The sequence below is a fragment of the Nipponia nippon genome, unplaced genomic scaffold (genome assembly GCF_047370975.1).
Source record: "Nipponia nippon isolate SJK-2023a ecotype South Korea unplaced genomic scaffold, ASM4737097v1 scaffold_4, whole genome shotgun sequence".
Taxonomy (NCBI): Eukaryota; Metazoa; Chordata; class Aves; order Pelecaniformes; family Threskiornithidae; genus Nipponia; species Nipponia nippon.
The window spans coordinates 66077483-66097770 of NW_028262358.1; the positions used below are offsets into that span (position 1 = coordinate 66077483).

Consider the following 20288-nt stretch of genomic DNA (forward strand, 5'->3'; position numbering starts at 1 on the left):
CTTCTTGAAAGGAGGGGATGGATGGGGGGAGCTTTGGGCTTAGGAGCTTCACTTATTCCCACACTTTTATAGCTCAGCCTTCAGGATGAGAAGCAGCACAAGGGACCACATTGTTTCCCTCTCCTTATCTTTTTAGTTGTTTAGATTTGAAAGAAATTGGGAAGTCCTGTATTTATATTTAAGAGCATGGCATCCCATGGATGTCATTGCTTAGTAAATAGTTTTCAAAATGGGCCACAGTACCCATAGGCATTTTTTGGTTGTTTAAATCTAGTTAGCCTTTGTAGAAACTTAAAATTACTTACGCAAATTATCGCTTAACTTTGTAACTCCGATGTCAACAAGATAATTCTGTTTTGTGAGTGCTACTCTATAGCCACAGTGCTGGAGTCTTATCACAAAGCCACAGCAGCAGAGCTTCCTTTTATTTGCCTTGCAGTTTGCTATGGGTCAGATCTCAATCTTTAACGCCCAGTGGTCCAGTGGTGAAAGACTCCAGAGATCTGAGAATTATTCTTGTTTCTGTCACTGATTTGCACTGTGAATTTGAACAGCATGCTTCACCTCTCCAGGGCAAATACCCACCCCTTTTTTCCTCCCCTCTCACAGCCTTTGTGTATCTTGTTTGTCAGGTTATTAACACGTCTAACCACATGTTGGTATGACGCTCAGAATCGGTGAGCCCCCGTATCAGCTGAGGTATGGCTGCAATAATACTACTAATAGCTTTTCCGTAAATGGCCACATGTACACTGGCTTTGGGAGTGATAACTCCCTTTGCATGGGCATTTCAGACATTGCTGCTGTAATGTAGCTGTAGTCAGATATATTTTTGTCATTTTATATAACTCTGGAATTAAAGTGCTAGCTTATTGGGGTGCCAGAGAGTGTATCTGAAGGGACTGCAGTGCTCCAGACATTGCCTGTACAAGAACCCCAATAGCAATGGTTAATGGCCAGGATTACTTCAAGAATCTTTTAAGGCCAAGCATACGAGGATTGTATTTTCAGTGTACAGCTTAGAGGTGTAATAGTCCAGTTTGACAAGTAATTATATCACTTGATAATGCAGTGCTTTTTTGGCACTGTTCTCAATGTTGGAAATTGGTTGATACAAACAAATGTTTGTGAAACTTTTGCTCTTGTGGAACATTGAATCGGCCTTTACTTTGGAACCTGTTTAAAGACAATGTTTAAGACTCCCATAGGCTTTGTTAGGTAGCTGTGGAAAAGGACCATATTTGTTTAACCCCAAAGAGTTGAATCCTAATTGAGGTTAAACGCAGTAATTAATCAGATGGCCTCTTCCCTTGTTCCACTCCTGACGCTTCTTATAGTTGTGACAGTTTTTATTCAGGAAAGATCCAGGCCTGAATTTTGAATTCCAAAATTTGGCAAAAGCGAGTGGAAAAAAGGCCCCTGTACAGACATTCCTGATTGGTAGGCAGAAAAGGTGTTTCCCATTCCTCCCTTTCACTTGTGTTTCATCCATTGTTGCATTTTTTTTCCAGAAGAAGATAACAGATTATAGAGACTAGTATCTTTTTGCTTTATGCTCATACAGTATTTAGTAGCTGGACTTTGTCCTTTCCTGTAGTCGGTGAGCTCTCCTGCAATAATCCTGTTAAAGGAACGTCGCTTCTCTTTCAGCAGTGTTAATCTATTCTGTTTCGTTCAACAGTGTGTTTCTATTGCCTAGTTTTTATGACCATGAATATCCTTGCATTTAGTATTTCTGCCTTTCAGTATATTTACACATCTAATACAGGCATACCCATATATATAGTATATAAGGATACCATACAATTATGGTGTTTGTATAGCAATGTAGAAAGATCATATTCAGATCCAAAATTTGTGGCTAGCACTATAGAAATGACAAAGATTATCTTTTTCTCATCACTCACTGTATTAAAGAACAACATAGTCCTTAATTCTTGAGTGAGAAAAACGGAAGGGCAAAATTATCTTTCTGCAAACTGAATTTATCTGAAATGCCACTGAAAGTGCACGTTACTAACTGATGAACCTCTAGCTGCTGTAGTTTACACATGACAAGTGTCAGTTACGAACTGCTAAAAAGGCACTGGAACAGACAGGGACATTTAGATTTCACAGGAAAGAAAATACGGAATAAAGACAACTGCACTAGTATAAAGCGACTATTGATGAAATCAAAATCAAGCTGACAGAACCTGAAAAAAAGCACATTTTTATTTTGGTGTAAAACAGTGACTGATGTGAAGAGTCATATTTTCTTCTGGGCCAAGAAAGGACACAGTTGATCACAAAAGGAAAGCCAGAAGAAAATATTTGTGCACAGTTCTTCTAACTTAAGTACTTGCCACAAGGTGAAGCTCATCAGTGCTTAGTGAAATAACCCAAATCTGGTTTCTTTCCTTGTAAATGTAACGAATGGTGTTCATTACAAGAATTGTTTTTAATGGCTCCCCTCTGGAAGAGCTGGAGTGCTTCATCTTGCAACCTTGATGTTTCTAATAAGTAAATGCATCTCCGGTGGGTGGGACAAGAAGATTAACTCTGGTAAGAGACTGCAATAACTATACTGAAGAATGGGTTTTATGCCTGGGGGCTCAGTTTGGTACTGAGATAAATAGGCAAAAACCTCATCGGCTGCAAAGGGCACGTGTCTGAGTATCAGAGGTCAGAACTGACTGTGTAATTTGGAAATGAGAGTATTGCACTGCTCCCTGTAAAGCTATTTGAAGAGTAAACTATTTACTAATGATTGAAAATAAATGTTAATAAGATTTTAATGGAGTTTGAGAGTGTTGTTAGTGAAGATCTTAATGGAAATACGAGTTTTCTGGGGGAAAAAAACCTGCCAGAGAGTAAACTTGCCATTTAGTAATCTGAAAGGCTAAATGAGTAGTGTTTGAAAATTACTTTAAGTGACTGTGTTTCTTAGCAGTAGCTTACATTTTCTGGCGGAAGAAAAAAGATCTCCTTGAAGATACTTGTGAAAAGCAGCTGCATTTTTCAAATTTTAAATAGAAAACTTGAACACCTGAAAACTTAAGAATGTGCTGGGAAAGTAACCTATTTTCTGCAACCACGGTAATAGTTTTTTTTGTAATGAACTGTGCTTATTTCCTACCGATAGTTTTTCGAAAACAGTCTTCTACAAAATTTTAAAGCTTGCAACCTGGGGTATTTGAAATACTTTTTTAAGATTTTTTTTTTTTTTAATGAGTCTTTCTGTGAATGTGGGATTAATTATTTTTAAAAACATACTTCTCTTCCAGATTCCTTATAATATTATTACTAAGATAGACTGCTTTTCCCCTTCTCCTCTCTTTTTTTCTTGGCCTTAACTTGTTCCCACCTATGCGTTTTTATTGTGTGATATGCAGCTAGTGCTTACTAAGCATGTTTGGAGAAGGATTGAATTTAGTGGAAGGTCACAGCAGAAATCCCATGTTCTTGGTCTTGTCAACAGATATCTAAAAATAAAAATCTTAATTGGCAACCTATTTTTCCCTATGCTGTGAATTTTTAAAATTATTTTTCTTTTCTCATCTACATCAACCCTATGGTATCAAGACTGTCCTCGTTATCCTCAGAGGGTCTTTGTTGTTTATGCCTCTCTGTGCACAGGGCTTCATAGGAAGGACAGAGATGGCGATGCCTGGAGCCACTGCTGGGCAGGTTATGCACCAAATACTGCTTCACCGTTGTGTTTCTCTGGTGGGGTATGCAAAGCAAAAAACGTTGAACCAAGTGAAGTGAAAATAAGATGTCAGCTTTTTTCAGCTCTGTCAGCTAAAGTTTTAGCAGTTGTTCTCTCCCAGCCTGAGCCTCTCTTTGTCCTAGCCCATAGAAATGTGAATTGTGGATGTGGACAAATACAGATGGCTTTGAAAGGGTTTGCAGTCCAAACAGAAACTGGGGAGAGGGGGTTGATTGAGTCTCATGGGGGAAGACAAGGAATCGGTGAGCGGAGCAGCAGCAGCCTGTGGCCTCGGCTCCTGAAGAGCCTGAGTGCTGCTGGCGCTGGGGCTGCCAGCTGTGAACGGGCCTAAGGCAACATGGATTTTGAAGGAGAGATTGGCAGCAGAGTGGTGAGGGTTTTGTGTGAATATTTCTTGGAAGGTTCCCCTGGTCATTCGTGTCCTTCTCTGAGGGCTTTCATGAGGAGAAGTGGCATTACTGCCCGCTCAAAGTTGGGAACTGCTGTACTGATTCATTAATGACAGATGGAAAGGTCAGGCCGGGAGGAGCCTTACAAGAAAAGCAGCTTGTGTTTGGTCAAGTGGAGCAGGCCTGTGACCGGTGATTGAAGGGTAGGGCGCAGTCTCTGAGAGTTACGGAGTGTTTTTAATGTGCAGCAAATGCTCACAGGACCCTAAAAATGGCCTTGAGTGCTCTGTGCCGAGTATCAGCTGTGCATTTCAGGGCACAGACTTCTCTGAGACAGGACTTAATCTGGGGAAGGTAACGAGCTGGCTTTTTTAGGACGAGAGGAGCACTTCCCTGGAAGCATGGCACAGAGCTGTGACCTGCTGCAGGATATCCCACCTCAGCCTGCCAGAGCCCCCCGAAGTGCACGCTTTTAACGTATTCAATCTGTTGGTTTTATCTTTTGCATGGTGTGCCGTGGGGGTTAAATTTCAGCTGAGGTGGGTCAGCAAGAGCAGGTTGTTCCAAAGGTGAAAGGCCACCGCAGAGCTGCCGAGCAGCTCTGCAGGGTTAAACCGAGGGACGATAAGCTGAAATCTGACCTCGCTCAGGCTGCAATTCAAGTGTACAGAGTCTGTTTCGGAGAAGGACCCAGTCTGCTCTGAGCACCTTCAGCCGCAGGAGGAGGGAAGCCTGGGCAAGGGCTGGGAGGCCTGACCTGCTTTGGCCACGCTCGGCACCTACGTCGGCTGCTGGGGACGCTTCTGATGAGGCTCTGTCAACATCTTTCTGCAGTGATTAGTGTTGGATTCACAAGTAGCACAGGTCACGCACGGGACACACCTGTCAGGAGAAGTTTAAGAACCGAGGTAGCTACATGGAGAAATTGTATTTATTGGGTAACATGCATTACTAGCAAGACATTGTTATTGCCATTGATGCAGAAGCTAAATACTCCTTTATCTATTTTTTTTGTGGGCTTTCAAAGAAGGGCAGGTTAAGGAATGGTGTTGGGGTGCATATTAGCTTGGTAATTCATTGTCATTTATTAACTTGCACCTGGAGCAGAGAGGCAGAGTGGGTGGAAACTCATAGTCCTTCCATAAGGCTCTTTACCTTTAAAGGCAAAGTCCATATAGTTAGTATTTCTTATCAGAGAATCAAGCACGTATGGTGTGAAAGGATTTGTGACTTGGACACACAAGGGGCTTATCTTCAGAGAGAAAGGTATGGCTTTTTTACTTAGGGGCAGCTAACAAGTGTTAGTTGTCCCAAGATAAAACGTAAGGACGAGGAGGTGCTTTTGGTTTAATTCTAGATAAACTTGCAAAGTCAGCCAAATGGGAAGGTAGGACTTAATTTGCTGCATTTGCATTGTGATAAATCCACAATGCTTGATCGTTGATATGTTTTTCTCTCAGAATAAGTGATATTTATTACTTAACCCCAAACCATGCCTCCTTTTTTAGAATATGGAGACAAATTCAGACATAAAAAACATCTGAAGTTGTTCCTGAAATGTTACAAACTTACTATTTTTTAATACAAGGAAGAATTTTGATATACTGTTCTAATAGTAGAGTAACTTAGTTTAGAAAGGACCACTAGAAATCACCACGTCCCATCTGCCTCCCACTAAAAGTAGCACCAACTCTGAAGTTAGATCAGGTTGCTATTCCTGTAATCCATGTGCTCTTTCTGATACTCTGAATCAGTTTGTGGCTTTGATTTGGTATCTTTGACTGTAAGGATGACCTGTAACGTCAATGACATCACTATAACCTTTGCACTTTTTAAGAGGAATTCTTTGCTTGGTCTGTGGTAATTTTTGCCAATGACTTAATGAGATCAAGATGAGACCTAGAGGTTTTAGCTTGTTGGTTTCTTTTTTCTAGTTGCAGCTGTACTTAAGATGAAAGATCCCTTTTGAAAGCCTTAGCAATATACATTTGGCAGGGTGAACCAAAAACTAGTAACGTCAAACTATAAAAATGGTACGCTTCCAGTCAAAGAGGAAGCAAGATGGAAACAAATAGCGGCCTTTGTTAAATGTTTGGACTCACCAGTTTACTTCACAAATTGTAACTTCAGTAATTCTATTTTGTCCTTTCCCAGCTGTAATTAAGGTCATAGATACCAGACTAGGCATTTATAAAAAATAAAAGCAGAATAGCAAAGGAAAAAAGTAGGGGTACTGTCAAGTTATAAGAATTTACGCAGGCAGAAAGGCACTTTTGAAAAATTCTTTATGAACGGTAATGCTAGGAAGATACGTACTATGAAGTTTGTGGAACTGGCTGTTGTGAGTTGAATTAGAGGTTTGGTGTAACTAGGATTACTAGAACTTGGATTCATTATTTCCGCTTTAATACAGACTCCTGTGCCGTTCCAGATTAGGAGATACGTATAGCAGGAATGTTAAATTAAAAATATATTCCAGATATTAAAAGTAATTTTTAATATCTTTATTTGCTTGTTGACAGTAGTTTTCTTTGATACTTTGACACAATTCATCACTAAGTGCCTTCACAGATATTAATATATCCTGTATCTTAAAACGCTAACCAAGAATTGCTTTTTGGTTTGTTTATAGCCGTCGGTCTGGCCAGTATACAATGAACCATGACCATTCCAAGAAGACCCCCGATGGAGCATCGTTTGACCGCTCAGGATCCCAGGACTCCTTGGATGAACTGTCTATGGATGACTACTGGAAAGAACTTGAAAACATCCATGAAACCAGAGGAAATAATCATGTGGAACAAGTAGCACTTGTAGTGAAAGAGCCAGATGGTAATGAAATCTGTTCTTGTGAACGATCATCAGTTTGCTGATTTAGGGATTTTTCTTTAAGTCTTATTTCAAGAGATGGCACCCACCAAACACGCTTAAATCAAAAAGGAGCTCAGTCTGCTGAACATCCACTGTTGAAAATTCTGTTGCCTCTGATGCATATCACCAGAAACAGGCAACGCCCTGAGAGAGAATTATATCGGAGATAAGTAAAAGTCTGGTTTTCCTTTAAACTGTATTTGCAGAACATCAGAAAGGTGCCTGTACTTGCAAATCACAACAATTGAAGCTTTAATTGCAGTTTACTGTTAAACTAACTTACCCTTTCACTCTTTGTGTATGTTGTTCGTTATTGTAGCTATTGTGGATAGAAACGTCACGCTTTAGAAGACAAGCCAATGATTAACCGGTTTAAGTTTAGTGAGTAACTTTCTATGCTTGTAACTATTGTGACCATTCAGTTGTATTATTTTTGTTTCTCAGAAGCGTCAATTATGGGCCACTCCTGAGGGCATGATCTTAGAAGAAGTTGGGCAATTTCTTTATTTTTCTTGTCCTATCAGACAAAAGAGGAGTAATGTCCTTAATTCCACTTTTCTCTCAATTTATTTTTTAACAGTGTAGTATCTGCCCCTTTCCCATTCTTACGAGAGGCCCACAGCCTCAGTAAATTAAAATGGTGAGCTTTGCATGTTGGTATGACCTCTCCATGAGTAAGAAGAATGTGTTCCATTAGCTTTCAAAAGGATTTGCACTTCTGCCTCCCTAGGCATTTTGAAACATCACCGCTATTTACAAGTGCTCTGAAGAGGGTAGCAACATGGCCTCTGGAGAAAGCAGCAAGGCTCCGAGCCTGTGTGCCAAGGGAGCAGGGCATCTGACAGAGCGGCGAGGCTTTCTCCAGAGCAGCAGAGCCCATCGTTCTGCAGCGCATGAGCCTCTTCTCTTACCCCAGCTCACTGATGCTGTTACGCCTTCAGGCTCTGCACTCCAAAACCCACCATTTCCTTTTTTTATTTATATATAGCCTTCTTCCCCCTAGTTGCTGCTCCAGCTTGAGCCGTTGACTCTGGCATGAAGCCCAAGTGAGTCAGCTCAGTTATGTTGATCAGCTCAAGCAGACGTTGCTCTACCCCACAGCTTGCCTAATGTGTAGCACCTCGCTTGGGTACGAGTATTGCCGAATGTGTGGGGCATTGCACCTGGCTGATGGGCCTGCCTGGCTGGGGACTTGCTTGAGACGCGGCCATACAAAGGCAAGGCAGGGGAGAGATGGGATATACCTTGCTCACATCTGCTCTGGAGAATGGGTGTAGCCCTTCTTTCCAGCCCTAATAACAAAATCTGAGAGAGTTTTTTCAGAGGCTCAGGATCTGGCCGCATAGCCATAGCAAAATTCATACTTAAAATTCTGTGTCTGTTTTCTGAATGCTGTTAATATTCAAGTGCCCACTTGGATGTGCAGTAGGCATTGTGGGGAAACTGCAGTCAGTAGTGAAGTCGACATGCCAGCTTTCAAGAACTTTTAGATATCTCATAAATGGAGATTTATTTATGAGAGGATTGTTGGCATTCAGCACAAACTTGGCTGCTACAGACAGAATTTGGTGTTTTAAAGAAAGTATCATTAAAGAGGTATTGATGTCAGAAGCAGAAGTTTTGCCATCGGTGACAGTATTTAATAGCTTTCTCCTCTTTCATGTGCAGTGATCTGTCAATAAAGGATACCTTATCAGCCATAAGACTAAAGCAACAATTGTTTCGTGGGCTGTCAGCAGGCTGGAGACTATGTCATAAGAACTGATTAAAAAAATAACATTAAGGTGATTCGTGTAGCCTGGTTTGCCCTTCATTAAATTGAGCTAGTGGAGAGCTGTAGGATTAATGTATCAAGAAAAGTGGGCAGAACTATGTCAGTAAAGGAGCTAAAAAGATTGAGGATTGAACTAAAAATCATGAAGCAGCAATGATTAGACGCTTTCAGGCTTCCCTATACACGTTTATATCTAGGTACATTTATAAAATGGTATATGATTTAAGAGACGTGCTGTAGATTATTACAAAGATTGCCCTGTAGCAATCTGTGTTGGATTAACTATTTTAAAAGCTTTGATATCATACGTTAAGCCTTTTGAAGCTCTTTAGAAACAATAGATTTTCCAAGTCATGGTAGTGTAAGTAACTGTTCTTAATTGTAGATCCCCTTAGTACTTTCCTTGCGAACTGCATTAACTAGATCATGTTATTAACATCCAGTGTGCTTATCAGTACTCGAAATCCAACATTTATGCCTTTTCTTCTTTGCCTTGCTCAGAGGGAGAACTGGAAGAAGAATGGCTGAAGGAGGCAGGTCTGTCAAATCTGTTTGGCGAGAGCTCTGGCGACTCCCTGGAAAGCGTAGTGTTTCTGTCCACACTGACCCGAACCCAGAAGGCAGCGGTAGAAAAGCGAGTAGAGACTGTCACACAAACCATGAGAAAAAGAAACAAACAGCACCAGATTCCTGATGTCAGAGATATCTTCAGGCTGCAAAACGACTCAAAGGGAAAAGTAAGTTCCTGTCCATTGTTTTATTTGATTCCAGCAGAGAGAAGAGGGACGTGTAGAGGTGGGGGGAGAGGAGAGGGATGCACAGACACAAAAGTGATATTTCCAGAAGATTTGTGTCTAACTTTTCACTGATTTCCAAGGCAATTTTTTACTGAATTTATAGGAATAGCATTGGTCTAGACTTGACATTGCATTAAGCAATTTTAGTATGTAGAAGGAAGTATGTATATTGGCCTCATATTACTTAAAGGCGATGAATAAAACAACCACTCCATGGTCAAGAAATAATCTGAATTAATTTTAACGCAGATGCAAAACTCATGACAACAATCACCCAATGAGCTACCAAAAGCCCATTTTATCTTTGGGTGGTAGTGCCCTGCAGCCATCCTGAGGAGTCTGCCAGATAGGAGGCAGTACCTCTTACTTACTGGTGCTCTTGTTTCTTTTTTTTTTTAAAAAAAAAGGAGGAAAAAAAGGGACATCAACCTAACCTCCTTTATTTTGGCTAGGTCTTTGTGCCTGTCAGCTGAGGGCTTATGCCCCATACTAACTCCCAGGGCCTGTGCGTGTCATTAAACTGTGTGTGAGAAGTTGCTCTGACAGGTCCTGATGGGTCCCTGTCTCCTCTCATGGAGTATTGAACAGGAGAGTTCCTTTCCCACACACAGGAAAGGGGAAGGAGGGAAATGGAGATCATGATTAGAATTCCTCTTCTGTGGAGGAGCGTATGTGTCCTGTCTGCTCCCCCAAAAGCAATGAGATCTTCAGCCATAAGAAGACTCTGACCTGATGGAAGTGCATGGCTAGCTTACCTGATCTCAGCCCCATCCTTTGTTCTCGCTGCTGGTGCTGCTGCTGTTCAACGCAATGGTAGCAGTGGTGGAAAGCATTGCGAATTTTGAGGGGATTTAACTTCCTTTTTCCCCCCAATAGCTTCCTCTCCTTTGGCAACTCCTTTCAAATTCAGTAAAGGTGAAATGTAGTGGGGGGAGTTTGTAATCTCCAACATACGTTTTGGAGGCACAACTTCCCTTTCATTGTTTTGCTTTGCATGTGGTTGCAGAAGGGATATTAACTCCATAAAAGCTTTCTGGGATCTGATTTGGAATTGGCTACACCTAAAAATTACAGGATCTAGTAGCAGAGCAATTTAGGTAAAATATGCTATAGCTTAAAGCAGTATAATTTCCCTTTCAAGTATGTTATTTCAGTAAAGCACGAGAAATACTCATGTTCCTGTATTTAAACTACACTTTGTAATGTTTGAAAATCATATGTCACGGTGTTCAGTAGACTTCTGTGTCTCTCAAACTCATGTTTTGATATTGATGACATCAGTGAGAAGTAATGCAAGCAGACAAATGATTGTAGCCATTTAAGATGTATAACACAGGTTAGAATATTTATTAAATACAGAAATAACTGAAAGAAAAAAGAATCTTTCTAAACCTGTCTCCTTGATTGAAATAAAATAATACAAGTGTAGGCCCTCAAACCTGTACTGCATTCCTTTCTCCAAAGCAGGATAATTATGCAGAAATCATTGCTTGTAGTTACTCATCCAATCTGTCACAGAAAGCCTGTAGTGAAGTAGCTTCTACAACCTCCCTAGGTACCTTGTCTCAGTGATTTGTTACTCTCCCATCATTAGAAAGCTTTTTATGTAACAAAAGAGGACTGAAGCCATCTGCAGCTGTGTCAAGTCATTCCAGTTTAATAATAGCCTCAGAAAATCCTGTAACCTCCCTTCACCTGGAGGAAAGCAGGAGGAAAGGTAAAACAATAGTGTTGATGTTTCACATCAACACAACAATTGTGTTGATGCTTCTACTAAATTTCCTGCCATGTTCCCAAGGAGAAGCTAGACTTTTGGTACCCTGACAACTTCCCAGTCTGCTTCTACTGCTCTGTGAAACAGTAATAATTTTCTGGGCAGTCATGCTATATTCTTCCACCTCTCAAGATCCCTGATTTAAAAAAAAAAAATAAATATAGAGATTTGTGTTTGTAGGAGAAATCTTTAAAACTTGAATTTTTTTTTCTCAGTAAGTGTGGAGTTGTACAGTGCTTGAGTAAAATACGATTAAAAATCCAGAGCGCTAAACATTCATTGTTGATTTGAGTTGCCAAAAAGATCATAAAAATATGTGGGTAAAAGCATATACGGGTATATGTATACCCATATATATATATACACACCCATATATATATATATGCCCATATATATATGTACGCATATGCAGATTTTCTGCATGTGCTGAAATATTTTTTTCTATAGCAGGTGTCATCCAGTTCATGGAGTGTGATAAATCTTGAGACTGGGTAGTGCAGCATTGTAGAACAGAGAAGATGGTTCAAATCCTTTCCTGTTTTGTTGTCTCTTTGAAGTGTCCTACTTTTGCTGTTGGGAATCTAAGCTGTTAAGCACAGGTATTAATGTCAGGCTGCCCTGCAAAAGGGATGGGATTGTTCTGTAGGGGAAGCAACCATGTAAGATTATGCAAGAGGAAGGAATTTGGACTGTCAGTCAAGATGTCTCCTCCAGATTCCCTTTCCATATCCTTTCCAGTGCAAACTATGGCTTCAGGTCAAAGACTACATTTTCTTATTCTTTGCAACTCTGGAAAATTAAGTCTTATACCCACTTAGCCTTTTAGGAAGAGGGGGAATGGACTTAATTACTTCTTTATTAATTACCTAGATTTCAGATCCCCTTAGACTTTGGCAAAGGGTTTTCTACTGAACCACACAGGAGTGCTTCTGCATACCCCTGAATTGCAGGAGTATGTGTTCTAATCCTGCACAGAGTCAAAGGAGTTTCTACAACCATGCGTTTGGTTTTAATAGGCATGCATATTTATTGTTCCTTTCTTAGGTCTGTGATGGGAGTGAACCCTCAACTGTGAGAACAAGTGAAAACAAAAATGAAACACAAGATGGAACAAAAGGTAATGCCAAACAACTTTTTTTTTTTTTTTCTTTTGGTTTGTAGGCTTTCAGCTACACAAGCTACTACATCGGTCCGTATTTCAAGTAACTTTTCAGCAAAAGAAAATGAAATTCTTATGAGAAACCTGTTCTGTCCTGCGTTGTTGTGGTGTAAAATTTTTAAGTGTGGCTATAGATAGTGTCCTTTGAGCCCTCTGGGAGACCTTGTTTGTCACCAGTGATCATCATCTAATCGAGTCATCTGGGAGAAGTCTCCTCTCATAGCTTATGCTTAGGTCTTTCCTGATCCTTAATTTATCCCTTCTGGTTTATCTCTGCTGTACAGTACAGGAAATGAAGCACTATACATAAGCTCATCAGTGCATACAAGAGAACAAAAACAAATGGACTATAAACATCCAAAAAAAGTGAGAACTGGCTGTGTATCTGCAGCTTAAAATGAAGGAAAAAACAGGGATGGAAGAAAAAAGTTGTTTACCTTTTTAAGAAAATGGAAAGGAAATAGCATTCTGTGTGTGTAGGACTGGGTTATGTTGAGCAGCACGTGATTACACAAGATGGGTGCAGTACTCATGGAAGACCCATCCCTCTCACTGCCAGGCAGGACAGAGCATCATAGAAGTCCTTAGCTGATTCCATAGTTTCTGGTTTGAGAGTATGAATTTTGATGAAAGACTTTGACAAAGCTTTCTGCAGTTCTTCAGGTCCAATAATAAAAGGGTGGCTGCCCGCTGTCATCTTAGGTTTCTTCAAAGTAGGGGTTGTACCATGTCTGTTACACCACCATACCCATCACTGTAGAGATCAGCATAGTAATTGGCAGCCGTTTAAGCTTTAAGATACTGCATTGCTATTCTGCACTGTTTGTATGTTGGGGTTTTCTCTCTTCTTCTGGGGGTCTGGATAGCAATAGTTGTTACACTGTACCCGATAGCCACTTAAATAGGCAGGCAGGCAGGTCAGGTTCTGCAAGTTACTTTATCTGTAATTAGGCTCAGAAAACAGCAACAAACAATACAGGATGTGCATTGAAGTTGAAGTGGAAGAGATGAATACAAACCAGCCCTGAATATCACCAAATCTGTGCGTTTCCAGAAATGCTGTTAATCCTTCCCTCCCTCACTCTCAGCAAACCTCACTCCAGTAAGAACAGTAAAAAATTGGGAGGATTGCCAGACTGCTGGTTCAGCACAAGGGAAGGAAGAGATGCTTGGTGCTTGTGTCAATAAACTGCACTGTAGGAGTCAGAGCTGGAAAATTACCAAGCAATTATTACAGAGTTTTTATCACATCTGGTTCTTTTTTTCCAGTGGCCCTGATGAACCCTTCAGAAATGGGAAGTTCTGAAAGGCAAATCCCATATGCTAGCTCTCCTCAGCACAGATTGCAATGTGGATGGCAAATGCAGCCTGCTTATATCCTGATACACTTCTGCTCTTGTCAACATGCTAAAGTGGGCTCTGCTCCCAAGATTGGAGCAGGAAGAAAAAAATCAGTTCAATTTGCAGTCAAACCATGCAAGTTCGGTGGTGTTAAAAGCACCGCACCTGTTTCAGTGCTGTGCTGTGATCTTTCCTCCAGAATGATGAGCAAATTAGTGTTATACAAACAATGAATGAATTTAAGGCAAAAAGTAAACAATGCCTGATATGTCAGAGATACTAAATATTTATTAAATCAAAATCCAAAGACATTATTTTAAAATGGAAAGCCCCTTTGATAGAGAAGTAGTACCAGTTTTACCTGAAAAATATGAATACAATCTCACACATTATAAAAAAAAATCCAAAGTTTAAACTGAGATGTCTTAACTGTTAGTCAATGACTCTGTTTGGCCCTTCTCCAAAGGTGATGACTCTGTTCCTATCTTTGTATTTGAATGCTACATTCCGAAGTGCTTCTGCCAGACTGAAGATGATAATAGTTTGCTCTTAGAGCATACGTGGGTTGTGTGAACCTGTGCTCACTCCTTTCTTGCCAGTCCGACACACCTTGTTTCTTGCCTAAACAATGTAAGCAAATTCGGGGAATACTACAAAACCATTATGTTTTTATTCTTTTCTGCCTGATCCTGCTCAAACAGAACAGTTTAATGAGTTCCTAAGATTTTTTTGTTGGTAGGTGCATATTTGAGGTTTTTTGGAAGGACCCTCACTTACTGGCTGTAAGTGCCTCTTTGTTTCATGTAGATACAGAATGTATCTACAGGAAACAAAAGGAAAATTCAGAATCATTTATTAAGCTGTCAAAAGACATTATCATATTAACAATCCATAACACTCACTAAAGACCTGCAAAGCTAGCAATATGTTCAACAGCTATGAAAGAAAAAAAGTAATTCTCTTTGGACACCTGTGAAAAGCAGTAAATAACCGTGTTGGCTGAGACATCTCAAGAAATAAACAGGAAAGAATAAAGCAGATGAAAAACTAAATACTCGTTAGCTTAAATAGGGGAGCAGCAACAGTCAGCTTACTGTGGGACTGCAGTTGTCTGTCTCAACACACAGGGAAGAATGTTAGATAAAACCTCTGTGTAAGGGCAACCTCAAAGCATAATGATCTGGCAAATGGATGAAAGAATTGCATGTACTATGTGTAACATGAGGGAAAAGAGCTGTAATGTTTGCTTCTTAACAGGGAAAAAGGCTGAAATGTGGTTGTATTTTTTAATTAAAGAGTTTGTTTCTGCTTTTGCATTACAAATAAGGAATCTATGGCCAGAGTGATAGAGTGTTACTGAAAAGATTAAAGTTTTTTATTTTCTGTTTGAAGTCATCTATGAAGTAGCATTTTAGAGAAATGCTTTGTCAGTCAAAAAAAAAAAATCAGCCATTCTACCTTTCCAATTATAAATTAAGATCTATCAGCATAGCTCTATCGGGGTATACTCCAGATTCTCTAGCAAAACTAGGAAATAGCAAGGTTGACACTTCCGATATTTCCATGTCCTATTAAAAAGAAACCCAAAACATAATCCACACCCCACTCCAGAATAATTTCCATCATTTTATGTGATCTTTAAATAGCACTGTGAACCAACGAAAGGGCACACGAGTAATGTAAAATACGGTTTCCACATCCTTAGAGATAATATTTACGTTTTTCTGTGTCACACTTGTATTTCTGTCACGAAATATTGCATGCAGTTGGCAGGTTGGCAGAACACCAAAGCTGCTTCCCCTTACAGCTCCTTCATAGTTAACGAATGCACAACAATAGGAGCAAGGCCATACGACCAAGAAGAAACTCCCCGCAACGGCATTTCCAGACTGTTAAAATGTGCACACCACTACCAAGACATCTGCTTTACACCGCACCTTTGTATGGCCAGAGGACCGAAATAGGAGCTACTGCTTTATTGTTTGTTAACATCAGGTCCCTCCCAGGCTGCTGGGAAGTATGTAGGTTATGTATAGGCCACATTAGCATGACAAAAGTCTTGGGGGGGACCAGGAACTGTTTTCTTTTAGTTCGGATGCATTAAATAGTTTTCATGATGTATACAGATATACACACAGGGAGGCCAAAGATGGAAGCCAGGGATGAATTTGACCTTGGGTATGTTTGGTTACTGAGGTTCCACATATCTCTTTACTGAAAGGAGCAGCTCTATTTTCAGGATCAGCTTAATTTTTAGCCTATGCCCCAGGCATCTTTCGGGACTATGGAAAGTGAGCAGAAGCCACTCTGGAAAGAGCAAGTGGTGAGTAACACACACAACAGGCAAAATTTAGAAATGTTTTATTCTACTTCTCACAGCATTGCTTGGTTGTAAGTAGAGTTGAAGTGTTCACTCAAATCCACCTTCTCTCTCTGAAAGTGTCTCAGCTCTAGATCAATTACATTGACGTGGGAGTGGCTGCGTAAAGCACTGTGCCCTACCAGAGGGTGGCTGTGGTGGCTGCAGCCATTTGCCTGTCTGTCAGGTCCCCTGAGTTTGGCCTTGGCAGGCTGAGGTCATTTTCAGAACTCACTCTGAAGAATATCAGAGACTAGTCTTGTTTTGTATATCATTTTTCAATTAGATGCAGATACAATTCAGAAAAATTTTCGAGTTGGTGTAATTTTTTTTTTTAAACTTGGTGCTTCATATGTTGTTTGGTTTGCATGCTTGCAGATCAGCTGTTTTGCAGACCCCTGAAAGTATCAGTGCAGAGCAGCACTTTCCTGACGCCTTCTTCCTTAATCAGCCTATCTGCAACCTTTCACCTGCTTCAAGGTCAAATGTTGCTGTAGCTGTAACTATTTTCTAGGAATTTTTTTCTGGCTTGGCTTAGTATAGTTATTCCAGACCATAGAAAAATTTCCCACAGTGGTCTAAAGAAATTAATCTATTATGTTACACAATACTCATATACCAAAGCATACGCACTGCTCATGGTTTGCCTCCTCAAGTCCTGTCCATTTCCATCCCACATTTCCTGCAGTTGGAGTATGTGAGCTTCGAACAGGCTGCAGTCTCCTGTGCCTAGCAGCCAGTAGGAGAATCATGGTCCCGTTGAAATGAGCAGGATTGATTTGTTTATATTTGTGCTGGTTTTAATAAAGTCTGAATTTCATCGCAAATACTTGCAAGGTATTTGTAATGTCTTGTACAAGGAACCTAGTCCTGGATGTATCCTTTAAGAAGTACCACATCACAAGAGAGATGGTGGAGAGATCAGACTCTTTCTCTGGCTAAATTGTCTTTGATGCTTTGTATTAAATAGTGTTATTAACAATATAATTTTCGTCTTGCTTCTTTCATGATATATTTTAACTTCAGATTGAAAAGCAATGGTTGATATACTATGAAATTAGATGACTTCTTTTTCTAAAAGCAGAACTGCCTCTCCCTTTTTTCCTTCTGTTTTTTTTCTTGTTTTGTTTTTTTTTTTCTTTTTTAAACAACAAAAAAAATGTTCTAAATTTGTCTAGTGTTTGATTCCTTTAAGGAACAAAGAAAGAGAAGTAAGGCCATTGTTGTGTACTTAGTCCTTCCCTGTATCATGGAAACATGTCCAAACAGTTCTGAGGCATCTAGACTCTTAAGGCTGAGGTGAGGACAGGGATGTTGGGACAAAGATATGATCTGTGTTACTACCTGTTATTCCCAGACGTTAACACTTGGGATCTGCGGTGGGTTGACCATGGCTGGATGCCTGGTGCCCACCAAAGCTGCTGTATCACTCCCCTCCTCAGCTGGACAGGGGAGAGGAAATATAACAAAAGGCTCGTGGGTCGAGATAAGGGCAGGGAGAGATCACTCACCAATTACTGTCATGGGCAAAACAGACTCAACTTGGGGAAATTAGTTTAATTTATTACCAATCAAATCAGAATAGGGTAATGAGAAAATAAAAACTAAATCTTAAAACACCTTCCTCCCACCCCTCCCTTCTTCCTGGGCTTAACTTTACTCCCGATTTCTCTACCTCCTCCCCCCTGCTGCAGTGCAGGGGGACGGGGAACGAGGGTTGCGGTCAGTTCATCACATGCTGTCTCTGCCGCTCCTTCCTCCTCAGGGGAGGACTCTTCACACTCTTCCCCTGCTCCAGTGTGGGGTCCCTCCCACGGGAGACAGTCCTCCACAAACTTCTCCATTGTGAGTCCCTTCCACAGACTGCAGTTCTTCACAAACTGCTCCAGTGTGGGACCTTTCCATGGGGTGCAGTCCTTGAGGAACAGACTGCTCCAGCGTGGGTCCCCTGCGGGGTCAGAAGTCCTGCCAGCAAACCTGCTCCAGTGCGGGCTCCTCTCTCCATGGGTCCACAGGTCCTGCCAGGAGCCTACTCCAGCGTGGGCTTCCCACAGGGTCACAGCCTCCTTCAGGCATCCACCTGCTCCGATGTAGGGCCCTCCACAGGCTGCAGGTGGATATCTGCTCCACCATGAACCTCCATGGGCTGCAGGGGGACAGCCTGCCTTACCATGACCTTCACCAGGGGCTGCAGGGGAATCTCTGCTCTGGTGCCTGGAGCACCTCCTCCCCCTCCTTCTTCACTGACCTTGGTGTCTGCAGGGTTGTTCCTCTCACATATTCTTACTCCTCTCTCCGGCTACAGTTGTGCAGTAACTTTTTCCCTTCTTAAATAGTTTATCCCAGAGGCGCTACCACCATCACCGATTGGCTCGGCCTTGGCCAGCGGCGGTTCCGTCTTGGAGCTGGGTGGCATTGGCTCTATCGGACACAGAGGAAGCTTCTAGCAGCTTCTCACGGAAGCCACCCCTGTAGCCCCCCTGCTACCAAAACCTTGCCATGCAAACCCAATACAGGATCATAGATGAAACATTCTTCTTTGCTTTTGAAATTTTAACAGCAGAAAGAATTGCTGATTTGGTTGCAGGACATTACAGTCTTTGAGGCTGGAAGGTGTCTGATGGCAAGAAACTTCTGATGCCAAAGCTGTTTGGCCCTGGAAGATTCTGGGAGTCTGCTGTTTGCTTGAGGTGGATTGCTTTACCTTTTCATAATAGATAAATAGGAGAAAACCCCATGCCTTGGCAGAATTATTCGAGAAAAACTGTAAAAGATGGACCCTTGTAAGAAGCTAAATTTTCAACTGACATAAAAAAAATGCAGAAATTGGTGAATTTGCAACCAGAAAGTCCATCACTTGCACAGCATTAACTTCTGCTTGGTTTTAAACTTACTCTTATGCACTGACATACTCAATTGTGCTGCTGTTGATTATTAGTTTTTTTCTACTCTGTTTTCAGGTTCGAAGTTCAGTCTTGGAACTGATGAGCAGAAGAGGCCACTTGAAGACATGCTGTGTTCGGATACTGACATCAATTTGGAGATATCATTTGCAGAACAGGCAGCTAATCTCAAAGACACATCAGTAGGCAAAATGTGCAAGGGTGGAGGGGGTGACACTCTTCTGCCAGTAGGTGTATCCTATTTATTGCTCTCATTCTTTGTTTTTACTAGTGGTGCTATTTGGGTGATATTTATTTGATAGTGGGTGAATTAGATTTAGAAGAACATTGTCAGATCCAGCTTCATGGAGCCAGACCTCAAGATAACTCATTTTGGGGAACAGTATTCTCAGTAACATGGAAGTAACTACTTTTATACCTATTTATGTCATTGCCTGTCTGGCAAAATGCACCCTATGTGTAAGCAATAATGGACTGGTAATATTAAGCTGGAATTGTGGCTTAGTGGTAGTTGTACACAAACTGTGTCCTTACTTTGTTTTGTTTACAGCCCCTTTTCCTGTTATCTGAGGTGAGATGCTTTACTTCTGTAATAAAAATCTCTGTTGTCATTTAAAAAGGGTTGGTGGATGCCTGTAGAAACCTTGTGCAGCTATCCAATGCAGATAGGTGAGGGATGAGAATGAAGAACAGAATGGTCTATAGAAGTCTAAAGTCAAATGGCAGGAAATTAAGGATTAGTTTGTGATCAGTTTTACTCTCCAACTCTTAATAAAAAAGGCTTATTCTGAATGAATCCAAATAAATACAAAAGAAGATCCTCCAAGGCATTTTGTTGTTGATCCTCAGGCATCTCTTTGAGGATCTCTCTCTTCCTAAGAGTTCATGAACATGCAGTAACATATGACCTGTAAACTAACTGGTGGTGTGAAAAATGTCTTTTTTTTTCCCCTAAGAGTGCATGAAAACATGTCTGAGTAAACATATTGTCTGAAGTAATAATGTTTCACAGTTCTTCAAACACTTAATTTAGATAAGGACATGTGCAGTTCTTCAAATAGTAATTACCTCATGTATCCTAGTTTAAACATTAGAAACCAGGCACTAATGGATATTTAGAAATGGATTCTAAAGTGTTTGAGTCATGTTTCTCTAATGCAGCCTATAACAAGGAAATGGTAGCTATAGTCTGACTTACTTCTGTATATA

At 40.8% G+C, this 20288-nt stretch overlaps 1 protein-coding gene across 4 annotated transcripts in view; it reads left to right on the top strand.

The window, feature by feature from the left end:
• ARHGAP18 (Rho GTPase activating protein 18) overlaps nucleotides 1–20288 on the top strand; it is a 100192-nt gene that overhangs the window by 52097 nt on the left and 27807 nt on the right. For 3 of the 4 annotated variants that reach the window (XM_087776139.1, XM_087776138.1, XM_087776137.1), the window contains exons 2-5: nucleotides 6734–6933; nucleotides 9248–9483; nucleotides 12362–12434; nucleotides 19137–19306. In XM_087776139.1, coding sequence (XP_087632265.1) covers nucleotides 6734–6933; nucleotides 9248–9483; nucleotides 12362–12434; nucleotides 19137–19306 — 679 coding nt within the window. Of the gene's footprint in view, nucleotides 1–6733; nucleotides 6934–7291; nucleotides 7354–9247; nucleotides 9484–12361; nucleotides 12435–19136; nucleotides 19307–20288 lie in introns of those variants that run through there. The other variant, XM_087776140.1, reaches the window with a different exon arrangement.